At 29.6% G+C, this 12914-nt stretch overlaps 4 protein-coding genes across 4 annotated transcripts in view; 1 reads left to right on the top strand and 3 right to left on the bottom strand.

Moving 5' to 3' along the window:
- Positions 1-2319, bottom strand: part of LOC124533575 (SEC14-like protein 2) — a 42429-nt gene extending 40110 nt beyond the window's left edge. Inside the window, exon 1 of the mRNA XM_047108947.1 lies at positions 2138-2319. Coding sequence (XP_046964903.1) covers positions 2138-2200 — 63 coding nt within the window. The 5' untranslated portion in view covers positions 2201-2319. The remainder of the gene's footprint in view (positions 1-2137) is intronic.
- A 604-nt stretch (positions 2320-2923) lies between these two features.
- LOC124533339 lies at positions 2924-4106 on the bottom strand. Its single transcript, XM_047108546.1, has one exon. The coding sequence runs from the start codon at positions 3959-3961 to the stop codon at positions 3002-3004; it is 960 nt and encodes a 319-aa protein (XP_046964502.1). The 5' UTR covers positions 3962-4106; the 3' UTR covers positions 2924-3001.
- A 226-nt stretch (positions 4107-4332) lies between these two features.
- LOC124533340 (probable RNA-binding protein 18) lies at positions 4333-6598 on the top strand. The gene is made up of 4 exons (XM_047108547.1): positions 4333-4627; positions 4710-4799; positions 5146-5352; positions 5822-6598. The coding sequence occupies exons 1-4, from the start codon at positions 4613-4615 to the stop codon at positions 6092-6094; spliced, it is 585 nt and encodes a 194-aa protein (XP_046964503.1). The 5' UTR covers positions 4333-4612; the 3' UTR covers positions 6095-6598.
- Positions 6589-12576, bottom strand: LOC124533338 (RNA polymerase I-specific transcription initiation factor RRN3). The gene is made up of 7 exons (XM_047108545.1): positions 11711-12576; positions 11340-11439; positions 10368-10520; positions 8793-9005; positions 8224-8585; positions 7661-7886; positions 6589-7360 (listed from the first exon to the last, which is right to left on the bottom strand). The coding sequence occupies exons 1-7, from the start codon at positions 12117-12119 to the stop codon at positions 7153-7155; spliced, it is 1671 nt and encodes a 556-aa protein (XP_046964501.1). The 5' UTR covers positions 12120-12576; the 3' UTR covers positions 6589-7152.
- Positions 12577-12914: the final 338 nt, after the last annotated feature.

Here is a 12914-nt window from a genome sequence, read left to right as displayed (position 1 = left end):
TAATATATTTATTCGCAATGGCATAAAATACAATATGATTATCAAATACATATTCAGATAAATATTTGAACGATAATTATTTATATTATACGCTATACACATAGCATTTCACGAATAATATTGATTTTAAAAACAATGAACATTTATTTGTAATAAATGAAAGTGTTTTTTGAGGAAATAAGTGTTACCAAATATCCTTTGGCAAATTTATACATCCGGTAGTTAAAGTTAACAACTCTTAACAGATTCATAAGTTTAAAAGCGACCTTCTACTTAAAATTTACGCCATCGCCATTTTTTAATGATCGGTTCTAAAAACGAATTACTTTGTAAGATAAATACAATCAATAATTATATATAGTTGAACTGATTAATTGATATCATATCTAATTTAATACCATAATCTTTTAACGAATCCCTGATTTCATTTATTTAGCGTCGCAAAATTATTTACTACTCTTGGCGCATTTTGTTAACATTATAAGCTTTTTGTATTCCATTTAAAACAACCTGTATATATAATGTATTTATTTTTAATCATAAACATAGACAACAGACCCATAAAATTATAAAATTGTAGAGCTGCATTGCTTCGATGGAATAAATTTGTGTTGCCCTTTTAAAAACATGTAATGATTTGTAATTGTAATATCAGTGAATACTGAATACTGAATATCCTTGCCTTAGTTTTATCTAGATTATAAAAATGGTATCTCCATTTGTGGCGATTTCCAGTCACCTATTTGGCTTATTTGGCTAGTTCAAGTAAATTATAGTAATTGTTTATATTATATAGGCATCGACTCGATTACCTTCTGCAAGTATTTAAATTGAGTACCTAATTTGTGTCTTCAGAATAAGCCCCTTTTTTAGAATAAGAAATATTATTTTAAGTATTTCAGCTAAGTGAAGTTGGAAAGTTTATTTCGTTTTGAATAATTATGTTCTTTTTTTTCTATGTTTAATGATCAATATGGATTATATTGTAAATGCCTATTATCTATATAAATATCATATGTGTGAAAGTAACTCTGTATGTCTGTCCGTCAGTCGGTCGCTCTTTAGGAACAAACCGCTGTACCGAATTTGATGAAATTTGGTATAAGCAAACTTGAACTCCAAGTAAGGACGACTGCTAGTATTATATAAGTCTTTTGAATGCGATGCTACTCAATGAGTGCGCCGATTAAATAAAATAAATGCAAGTAAAACATAATTTTTTTCACATTTTTTTAGCCCAGAGGTTGGCAATGTCGATTTATTAATAGAAACACATATCAAAACCGGCAATATTTTAAATTCGGTAATAATGACTAAAATATTTGAATATATATAATCTTTTACACATTTATCTATAATCTGTGGACCAGGGTAACTTATTTTACATAAAGTTCTTACATAACCTAAACAAAGTATTAGGCCCTTGGGTGACAACTTGTATTAGATATAAAAAAACAGCTTGTAGTTAAAACTCTGCAATGGTGTACTGCATTAAGTGCTTATTTCTATAAACACATAAAGTAAATAAATTCAAGGTAACTTATCCAATTAAATTTCTCGATTTGATATAATAAAATAAAGTACGTTTAAATAACATTGGCAAAATACATTTGCAGTATGTTAGCAGATAAGATTTTTAATTTATAGATTATCTCTACTTCCTAATCATTAAATATTTTTCATCTATAATTTATTTGAAAATAATAGTGTACAGGTAGTTATTATTACGTTCGTAATTTTGACATTTTTTTTATTTTCTACGGGGTCACGGGTTCAGGTAGTATTTTAAAAAGTTCAGTTAAAATAGATTAAGCTTTATTACATTGAATATTATACGAGGAAACGAATTAAAAAAAAAATATACTGTCGAATTGAGAACACTCCTTTTTTTGAAGTCGGTTAAAAAAATAATAACAATTTCGACTTCAGATAAAATTTAAATTTTTTTAAAAACTACGACCGATATATAAACGTGAGAAAATTTGCGAAACCTAACTTATTTGTTACATTTATGTTAAATGCTTAGTCGTCAGAAATATTAATACACATTTTACCGTAACATAAATTATAGAAACATCACAAGAGCAATGTTTTACTGTTATTATAAAATATACAAATACACATGAATAAAACATACCTTTATCAAAGCAAAACGTTGATCATCATCAATGCCGACAACGGCGTTCGAAACAGGGGCCATTCCACTTATAAATCGTCACAAAACACTAAAATTGTTGGTGAACGAACAAACGTGCAGCTTATACGCGCGCGGCACCGCTAATGTTTCATTGACACACTCAACACTGCGATTAAAATGTGATGACTAGACATTCTAGATATGGTGGGAGCTCTCGGTAAACAATCGACGTTCCAACGCTTGCGTTTTATTCACGTCGTTTCAAGGCATGCGCAGTATAGCGCCAATTTGAAATGCGAATTAATTTTAATACTGACTTAAAATAAATATTAAACTAATTTAAATTAATGTAAAAAAAAAAAACAAATATTGTTATTCAAGTTTTAGCATTAAAATATGAGATTGGATTATTATTTTTATTATATATTATTTATTATTCTTTAAGGTATCTCGAAAATGTTGGAATCTTATAACCCCCTAATTTCTTGATTATAAATGATTAAGCTTTGTATAGCTGTAGCTAAAGCTTGATAAATAAGTGACATTAGAAATATTATTAGGACCTTTTATTATAAGTGTGATATGTACTACCAATTCTAAAAAATGATTAATAATTCTTATTTATCACTTCTTAAGTTCAAAGTTAGGTGGGATAGAATCTAAACCTTTCTAATTAAAAGCTTTTGTTTAAAAAATGTTCTATAACTTGAAATGGTATCTTGTTGGGTCTTTATTGTAGTTTCTACTGTATATAATACTATATAGATGAGTAGAAGAAAGAGTATCTTTAAACTTGTGAAAAATCTATTATATTTTTTATTTTATCTCAATATTTACAAATTATCACATTTCTTAAAATTACATTCACTTCATAATTGTAAAGACAACCCCTCCCCTTTCTGGTTCCTCATCTAGAACTTCCTTATCACTACCTTCCAAATCAGATTCATCAGATTTTGTATCATCGCTGTCGGCTCTATAATTTCCAAATTGGGAAATGTCTTTTGGAAGTTCTGCCATTTTGATATTCGCCCGAGCCAAAAGCTTCTCAGCTGCATGTTGTGCTTCAATTTCTTTTAAATGTTTATTATGTTCTTGTTGAAGTTTTAATGATTCTTCTAAATTTAAAATTTTGGCTGGACCATGAATACTGGGTGGTGGTGTTGCCGCTGTAACTTCCCAGAATTTATTTCTCTTTCTACACATTTCTTTTTCTGGATTATGAACATCTGATATAGTTGTTTTATATGGTTTAAACTGCCCAGTCAATTTTGGTTTAATATTGAGCTCTGTTTTTTCTACAATTTTTTTGACAATTGGAATTTCTCCGATGCTAATGAGATCTTCAGCTGTTATCAAAGGTTTATCTGGCTGTAGAACCTTAACTTTCTTTTCTTGAGATGTACTTTGACTTAAAATTTGTAAAACATCTTCTGGTTCACTGTCATCATCAGAGTCGAGGTAGGTGTTTTGATTTCTCTGTATTTTACCTTCCCATTCAACATCAGCTACGGATTCCTTATCGATACTATCAATTTTCATGTTATTAAATAAACGGCAGGTTTGTTCTTCATCTTCCTTAGATTTCAACTCAATTTCGATTTTTTCATAGAGAACTCGTATTTTTGCACCCTTATCCGCAAGTTTGCCTATAAAAGCTTTATTATTTAATAGTTTTAACTGTCTATCTCGTAGGTCTAGCAATTCTGATATAGATTTTTTTGATAGATTTTCGATTTTTCCATCAATTTCACTCTTAGGTGGTGGCGGTAAAACACCAGGAATTTTTCCATTTAACTTTTTCATTGTTTGAATTACGGTCATGTTAAGAATAGAAGCAAAATGTGTTTTTGCTATTTACTATTAGGTTTAATTTTTATTTTAAGACCATTATTTAGCAATAAAATAAATGTTTCGGAGATGCAAGAAATGAGTAATGACAGTTATTGACATTACTGTCAAATCATAGATAATACACTTATACTAGCTGCGTCAAATCAAGTAGCTTAGCTCTAACCAAAGACAATATAATCACTCGCAATAAGTACAAAATAGAATGTAACGTACATACAGAATGTGTTTTCGATAAGCAGTTTAGTTTTCCTACTAATACTATTATTTTTTTAATCTTTCAATCAATAAATTAATCTGTGAGCGAGCTTGCAACACGCGTTCTATTTTGTCTCTGTATCTTCGTCAAATGTCATTGACAACGACAAACGCTAATTGTCAATTTTTTACAATTGCATTTCAGAAGCCTCTCGATCTTTCTTTTGATTTGATATGGATTCTCGATCATAAAATATAATTTTACGTAGCCTATGTTACATCTTAAATGTATTATAAATTAAAATTGAAGTTACGAGCTTAATTGAAGTTGTTGTTGTTGAGAGATACATTTATAGAATGTTTGTATTTTCTTGCCTTTAACGTAGTTAGTAATTATTCACTTTCTTCGACAACGAAAATAACACTATGGAAGACGTAACGGTACGTATTTATAATAAATAAACGGTACATGTTTTAGTTCCCGTTTATATGTGAAAAATATTTTATGTAAGTATTGTTTTAGGTACCTTTGTATTTGGAGCCAGTGCAGCAAAGAGAGGCCTGCGACAAAAGGCTTTGGATAGGAAATCTAGATCTTCGAGTTAATGAGTATGTTAATTATTATTAAAATCTATTAGACATACGTGTAATACTAACTTAATCTAATTTATTAGCAATATTGAGTTGAAAAATGCTTGATATTCTGGCTTCCTTATACATTTGAAAAAAGTATTTATAGCTTCATATCAATGTGATTTTCTATTCATTAGCTTTCGTCAAATACTTGATGTTTTTTTATTCTATTTTAAATTGAGTGAATTTTAATGATAATTTTTGAAACCAGTTTTCATAACATAATAAGTTTATTTATATACCAGTAATTCTAATTATTATTAAAACTCGATTAGTTATTAACTTTTAACATTTTATTAAACTATACCTTTTTTTATTACCGGTATCAATTACTGAAAATGGTCCGCGTGTATGGCAACATCGAGAAGTTCGATATGCTGTTCCACCGTAGCGGCCCAAATGCTGGGCAGCCACGGGGCTTTGCGTTTGTCACATATAAGCTGAAACAAGATGCAATAAATGCAATGAATTCATTGAATGGTCAGCTTCTGGGAATGAAGAGGATTTCTGTAAAGTTTGCCAAAAATACTTCTGTAAGTTTTGCTTTGTTACTTTTTAAAAACACTATGATCAATTCGAGATGGCCCAGTGGTTAGAACATCGTGCATCTTAACCGATGATTGCGGGTTCAAACCCAGGCAAGCACCGCTGATTCATGTGCTTTATTTGTCTTTATAATTCATCTCGTGCTCAGCGGTGAAGGAAAACATCGTGAGGAAACCTGCATGTGACAAATTTCATAGAAATTCTGCCACATGTGTATTCCACCAACCCGCATTGGAACAGCGTGGTGGAATATGTTCCAAACCTTCTCCTCGAAAGGGAGAGGAGGCCTTTAGCCCAGCAGTGGGAATTTACAGGCTGTTGTTGTTGTTGTTGTATGATCAATTATTTATAAATCTACTCATAGTAACCACTCAATAAGCATTGTGGACTTTAAGATTTATGGTGGCTAATTTTAATAACAATCAGTATTTTTTAAAAAATTATGTTGTGTTGCAGGATGATCAAGATAAGCCGAAACCAGAGCTAGGAATAGCAGCTCTAAGCGGAGTCAAAACTGAGCTTAAACTTAGCAAAAAAACAGCCATTCAGTCCATTGAAGCCAAACTCAAAATGATGGAGAATATGAAAGCAGGAGATGACTTTGTTATAAATAAGCTAGCAGCAAATGAGACACCAATCATTGCTCAATATCAAACAAAGCAACACCAGCCACCAAACAAAACTATGACTTCTTTTAAAAGACGTCATCCTTATCATAAAAAGAGATAATTGTGTTAGTAAGTCACAAATAGAATCCTTTATGGGGTTTTTCTATTTGTGAATCATTAACATTATAGAAATTTTTTCTTGTTCAACTCGAATATAGCTAATAAGAACAATTTAACGAAATAAAGGCTTTCCAATATTTAAAAAAAAGTTTAAACAGTTACATACTCAATAGAATTTAAGATATTGTCTTTGGTTTTTTATACCAAATACAATTAGTTTTAAATAATTTTAACTTATTAAATGTTTTGAAATATTTTGTAAGAATTTTTTAGCCTTAACAGTTGTTAAAATTTGTACAAATGTTTGAGTGGTTTAGTTTAGGTTTTTTTAGTAAGTTGTGATGTTTACAGTATTCAATTATTTTTAATATTAGACAAATTCTGAGATTAATTATAACACCCCTGGTGTTCACTAGCTAGATCAGTTCAGTGTTTAAAATAATGTTTTGTGCCTGTAGTATAGTATTAAGGAAAAATGTAAATAAAAATAAATTGTAATAAAGAAGATATATTAAAGTTTAATCATTTTACAGTATCATACTTCCTTTATCTTATTTTATTACATTATATATGCACTAATCAAGTTAAGTATTTTAAATCATATAAATATGTGAGCAAAAAATAAGCTACTAACTAGTAACAACCTGTAACATGTTTAAACAAAATTGTAGGAATTTCAAGAATATATGCAGAAGCCGAAACGCATACAGGCAATACAATAAATATATCACATTTTCAATTGAAAAATAATTTGTTGGCATTGATAATATATTTGAACAATACCATGTTACAATGTACAGACAAGTACATAACTTCCAAATTTATCAGTAACAATTTTGAGCAGGTTTACAGTAAGGACAGATCAGTAGTTTTGCAAGGGCCAGCTGTCAGCTCTCTTTTTCATACTGTATGCTAGTAATATCTGAACCATTATTGTCATTATGACCAACTGATAACGAGTGCTCTTATATGGAGCATGAATAGTTCTCTACTACTTGTAGTACGTACAAATCTGAATGTAACTATTTAAACATCTCATTTACTAACTTATTACTAATTCTACATCATTATACTTTCACTGGTTTTAAATCCGGGTGATATACAATTAGATAAAGACGACGCTAGTTTCTGTGATGGACTGGGTATTAAGTAATCATCATCTTCAGCCTCCATTTTTTTTTTAAGACTCGTGTACTGGGTTTCATCATCACCATCTTTAAACACATCCTTATATTCCATACACAGTGGCCAAATTATTTTTCCTGACCTGTGAGAAAATGTATAAAATTAATGTCAGTATTAAAGTGAATTTTATTCAATCATACTATACAAAAAAATTAATAAAATACTAGATTAAACAATGTAAGTTATCTTTGATTTCTGGTCTGGACAGTGTGTTTAATATGTATAAGCCACTGTAAGATTACAAAATTTGTTAGATATATATACGAATATAGCAAAAAATAATATGTTAAATTGCAATCTAACGAATTTTGTAATCTTACGGTGACATATATAAAAAAATATCCCACAATTAAATAAAAATATATTATGTAAAAATACTTACACAGGTAATGTATATGGATCATATGGGAACCACTCATCGTATTTGTTAACAGTATTTTGCAATGTGAGTCTTGAATTTTTTTCTATGATTGCCTGACAGTAAACCACTTGGTGAGATCTTGTTACAGAGGAGAATGCTCTGGTGACTTGAGGTGGGCATGTCCGAAGAGGATTTAATGTACATGTGACTAGGCGTGGTAAATTTAATGACTCAACAAAATTTACACCTGAAAATATTAATGTAATTTATCAGTATACAAAAGTTATTTCATAATTATGACTTCCTTTTAAAATATTATAGATGTAATTTAAAAGTGGCCAATAAGCTAAATAATATTTTTAAAGTTAATGTCTAAATGCACATTAATTAAAAATAACAATGAAGAAATGTATTTAGGACAAACTTTTTGTTCTAAATAAACTTATTCATTGAATCAAGAATTTGGTTGTAGTGTTTGAGAGTGTTTTCTTGGTAGATTGTTTGATATAGACTTCAGTAACTTGAATTTGAGTAGTTTTAGATAGAAAGATTAGATTGTATTATTATGACTAAGAAATACTTACTTTCTTTACTCATAAACAGATAATGATTTTTAAAGGCAACCAAGTAAAATATAGCATGGCATATTGCATGGAAAGCACCATGAACTTTCGTGTTATCAGCTACAGTTGATTCTTGTGTTGCTGTTATGTACGAATGACACCATTCTGCCATTATCTTCAGATAGTGTATTAGTCTAGAGTTTTGCACACGTACACATCTCGCCAACAGTCCTGCTAAGTGGCTGGCAGCAGTTCTCCTTGTTGCTAGAGCGCCAGGACCAAGCCCATGCAAACCAGCAGCAACTATCCATAGATTTTTGAACACTCTATCAGCACATTGTTGATTTATGGATATTGTGTATAAAAGAAGGAATTGAACATGTCTGTAAAGTACATAAACAATTAAGTTAAGATTACGAGTTAATTTATAAGCTTTTAGATAATAGTAATTTTTATTATAAATCTTTATAATCTAAATCTAATATAAGATTAAATTTTCGGAGTATTTCATTTAATTCTATTTTATATTATAAATAACAATAATAGGCTTATACTTTGTTCACAAATCATTTTCATAAATAATTACTTACTTTATGCCATAAGTTGGTAAAACTATTCGTTCAAACACATTGCACATTATAGGAAGCACAGAATCTCTCTCATCCTCTAACCAGTTTAGCATCTCCAGCATACAATAGTCTAGTGTTGTACTAATATTATCTTTTTCATCTACTTCCATTTCAAACATAGTGTCTTGTACTTTATTTTTCTCTCGATCAACATTGGCATCCATATCTACCATCCTGAAAATAACATTATGATAAATATACAGACATAACAAATAATTAAATTTTTCAATGTGTCATACTGCATCCTTGCTACTCAACAAATTTAGCATATAAAGCTGCAAATTGTTTTTTTTTGTGTCAAGAAATTACTAAATGTTGGTAGTAAACATATGTATGAATAGTCCCAAGAATGCTAGGAGCATATCTTATTCATTTATCTGGGCTAAAAATGAACCAGATCTCTTCAATTAAAGTTACAAGTTCTGGTTGTATATTTGTTTATCAGAAATCCATTTTCAATGCTTACGTAGTATTTGGAACATGCTTACAAAATTTCGAATTTGTAAGTACTTTGGTCCCAGAGGAAGTTATACCCAATCAACTTCCTTACTCACTCCTGCTGTGATTGGATATCCATAAAAATCTTAGTGGATGTAGCATAAGCAACATACCTGCCAATATCAAGTTTGTTGGTCATTTTGTTCCAAAGAGAGAGTGGGACTCATCCCTTAACTCTTTAATCCATCCCTGATTACCCTTTGGGAGTCTACTTCCAAAAACCCATTCTTAGTAAATATGCTTATTCAGCATATATAATATATCTGCCAAATTTCAACTATGTTGGTTTTAAGGCTGTTAATCTACCATAGTAATAAGACTGATAGATTAACTATTATTATACATTGAATAAAGTATTTTTAAACTATGTATAAAAAATTGATTAATTTTGCCACTGTGGTTATTTAAATGCATGGCGTAATTAAGATCACTTTGGGTATAATACACAAATTTCAATATTTTATATAACATTTTATATATTTTCCATATTTATAAATAGGATAACTTACTCTAAGTTACATAATAAGTACATTACAAAGTATTTTCACATATAATCTCATTTCCTTTTTTTCTTTTATTTTGTTTATCAATCCATGAATGTCATTGTTATAAACATTTCTTTTAAAGATGAAAGTAAATGATTAATTTGCATACTTTTAAATATGCACAAACTTTCCTCTGCTTTTATAATAGCTCATGAAAGTTAATAATCAATTTACAATCATCAATTATTGAAAAATAAAAGTACAATAACTATTTTTATTAAAGTCACAAGTACTTTGGGTGAATTAGTAGTTGAAACCATTTAAATAAACTCTTGCCAATTTTAATTACATATTAGTATGTATGGTATGGTATGGGTTTACATCAATGGTTTAAATCCATTATATTTATCTGGTTTTCTTCCCATCGGCTAGCCTTCATATGTATGATGTGAAACATAGGCCCATGACATTGATCAATATTATATTCAATACTTTTGACAATCTTCATGTTAAAAAAAAATTAATAACAAGAAACATACAAAAATATACTTACTTGTTAATAATGGCAGTCATAATTTGTTCCACCAGTGAAGGTATATACTTGCTTATCCATATTAAGTTATGAATATAAGCTCTGTTCGCAAAGCATCCAACTTTGTAATAAGGAAATTGTGCAATTACTGTTTGCATAAGAAGATCACTGGTCCTGAAACAATAATTTCACAGTTAAAAGGTAATCCTTTTTATTTATTAATTTTTTTTATTGTTAGATCTTAGACAAAATACTTTAATGAATTTGACAGAATTATTGTGAGCTGTAATCATAGAATGAAAAGCCATGACATTTATTTCTTTAGTTAAATTTTATTGCACAACATGTAAAGACACATATCTGAATTAAATTTTTTAGCATACAATAAAATATGGTGTAATTATTATGATTCAGTTATACTCAAGTTAATACATTCAATAAACTTATAGGGAAGAATAAGAGTGTTTGGCCACAAAAGTCATGAATGAAAGACTTCTGCATATAGCAAAGATGAGAATGTAAAGAGGAATGTTGTAAGGAAATGAGTATATAAGAGGAAGTTAGAAGATAGATGTCATGGTACTCCTCTGCATAACATGCCCATGTTTGGCAGAGGAGTTAGATCATGTCTTGAGTAAGGATGTGTTAGGATAGAAAGGAAGGAGAAATAAATTATGGATTAATTGTGTGAAAGATTATATGACTAAAAATATTGTTACTTTTTAGATGACATCAGACAGAGAGGAACATGAGAATACATGCTGCGCCAACCCCAAATTTAATTAGGACAAGGGCGGGAATAGTGGTTTGTGGATGTGCATGGCAGAATTTTATCTACCACAAGCAGGTTTCCTCACAATTTTTTCCTTGACCATCTAAATAATGTACCACCATAAAAAGGCACAGTAATTTTGTTGTATTTGACCTGAGTTTAAGCTCACAATCATTAGTTTACACACAGAGTATATATTATATTTATAAAGGTTAACTTACATAGGAACAACTGCGACAATTTGTGCAATTATCATATGGATATTTGACCATTTAGACACCATTTCTTGTGAAGGCTTTTCATCCCAATTTTCCCCATCAGCTGTAAATATAAAATAATTAATTATTAAAAACTACTTTACAAATGTATGCCAAACTATATATACTTCTGCAAAATATAATATATATATTATATTTTGTATTTTGTATTATTATATATAATTATAATTTGATACTTATTTCATAACAAATTGTAATTCAATTGCAAATTTCATAACATTATGGAATGACCATTGTGATAAAGAGATGTACATATGATGAATAATTAATATGAGGAAAACACATAATATGTTTTAATTCTGGAGCATACATACCTTTAAATAATTTAACCAAGGAGGCCATAAGTCTTGGACAATGATAAGTATGAGCGGTGACCAAACTCAACACAAATCTGCTATAAATCTCTACTAAGCTTTCATCTCTATGTGCCCACTCAACACAGTATAAAGCATCAACGAATGCCTTCAAATCTCTACCCAATAAAACTACACAAGATAAACAATCTTCAAACAGTATTCTAAAATTATCATCATTCAATGGATATTCTCTCAAAATATTTATTAATTCGTTGTACGGCCCTGAGTTATCATCTCTTATATAGCTCAATAGAATCCGCTCTATTTGATTTTTTTTAAAGCTCAACTTTGTGCGCGCTACAGCTGCTTGCCTGTCAAGTGTTTTACGTATGAGAGATGCTACATTTTTCTGTGTTGCGACCGCCATTATTTCTTTAAATCAGATGACAATGTCTTTAAAAAAGCAACTATTTCAGGTTGACGTAGCAATTCGGCCTTCTTATGGTTCAGAACTTCTCTTAAGACGTTGCTGCTGTCGTCGATGAGGGTCGTATGCGGATTTTGCTCGAAACTAGTACTCGGTTTGCTATAGCTCACAGTCGATTCCCCAGTCTCTACACTTCTTTTATCTTTTAAGTAAGATTGTAACTTTTCTAAAACAATTTTGCTATCTTCTTTTTTTTCGGCACTATAACCTTCTTTGGACATCGCATAACTTCGTATTTACATTGTGAGTTAATTGAATTTAACTTTTCTAGATATACTTAATTAATATAGAAAGATGATTGAAAGCAAGAAATGGTTGATAAATTTAGTAATTATTTAGGATCAAAATAGAACACGTGCACGACTTCGTAGCTCGCACCTTGACTTGTTGACAATTTTTCTTACAAGCAGTGTTGCCTTCTGTTGTCTTATAATTAAAAAAATATGAAATTTAAAATAAATAAATAGACATATTTATCTTTTAAGAAAACTTTAAATTTTTCTCTTGTTTTATTTTTATTTAATGTCAGTTACATGGGTGGATAACATCGAACAAATCTTATAAAAAACAAAATTTGTTCCATTTAACAAAAAGTTTATGAATACTATTTCATTGTTAATTTGTGTTTAAACAATGTATATAATATGGATTAAACGTTTTAAAGGAAAAAAAGTTATATGCAGCTTACATAGGGTAACACTGCCATTTTTCAAAACTGTCATCATAGTTGAGTTG

Source organism: Vanessa cardui, chromosome 11 (assembly GCF_905220365.1).
Source record: "Vanessa cardui chromosome 11, ilVanCard2.1, whole genome shotgun sequence".
In the NCBI taxonomy this organism is placed as follows: domain Eukaryota; kingdom Metazoa; phylum Arthropoda; class Insecta; order Lepidoptera; family Nymphalidae; genus Vanessa; species Vanessa cardui.
The sequence above is the reverse complement of the archived record's forward strand: the minus strand, read 5'-3'. Positions and strand labels throughout refer to the sequence as shown.

Bases quoted from the DNA above. Each gene is read 5' to 3' on its own strand.
- LOC124533339 (XM_047108546.1), bottom strand. From the start codon at position 3,961: ATGACCGTAATTCAAACAATGAAAAAGTTAAATGGAAAAATTCCTGGT.
- LOC124533340 (XM_047108547.1), top strand. The intron at 4,800-5,145 runs GTTAATTATTAT...TATTACCGGTAT, and splicing joins ATCTTCGAGTTAATGAGTAT to CAATTACTGAAAATGGTCCG. The intron at 5,353-5,821 runs GTAAGTTTTGCT...GTTGTGTTGCAG, and splicing joins AGTTTGCCAAAAATACTTCT to GATGATCAAGATAAGCCGAA.
- LOC124533338 (XM_047108545.1), bottom strand. From the start codon at position 12,119: ATGGCGGTCGCAACACAGAAAAATGTAGCATCTCTCATACGTAAAACA. The intron at 10,521-11,339 runs GTAAGTTAACCT...TTATTGTTTCAG, and splicing joins ATTGTCGCAGTTGTTCCTAT to GACCAGTGATCTTCTTATGC. The intron at 8,586-8,792 runs GTAAGTAATTAT...TGTACTTTACAG, and splicing joins TTACCAACTTATGGCATAAA to ACATGTTCAATTCCTTCTTT.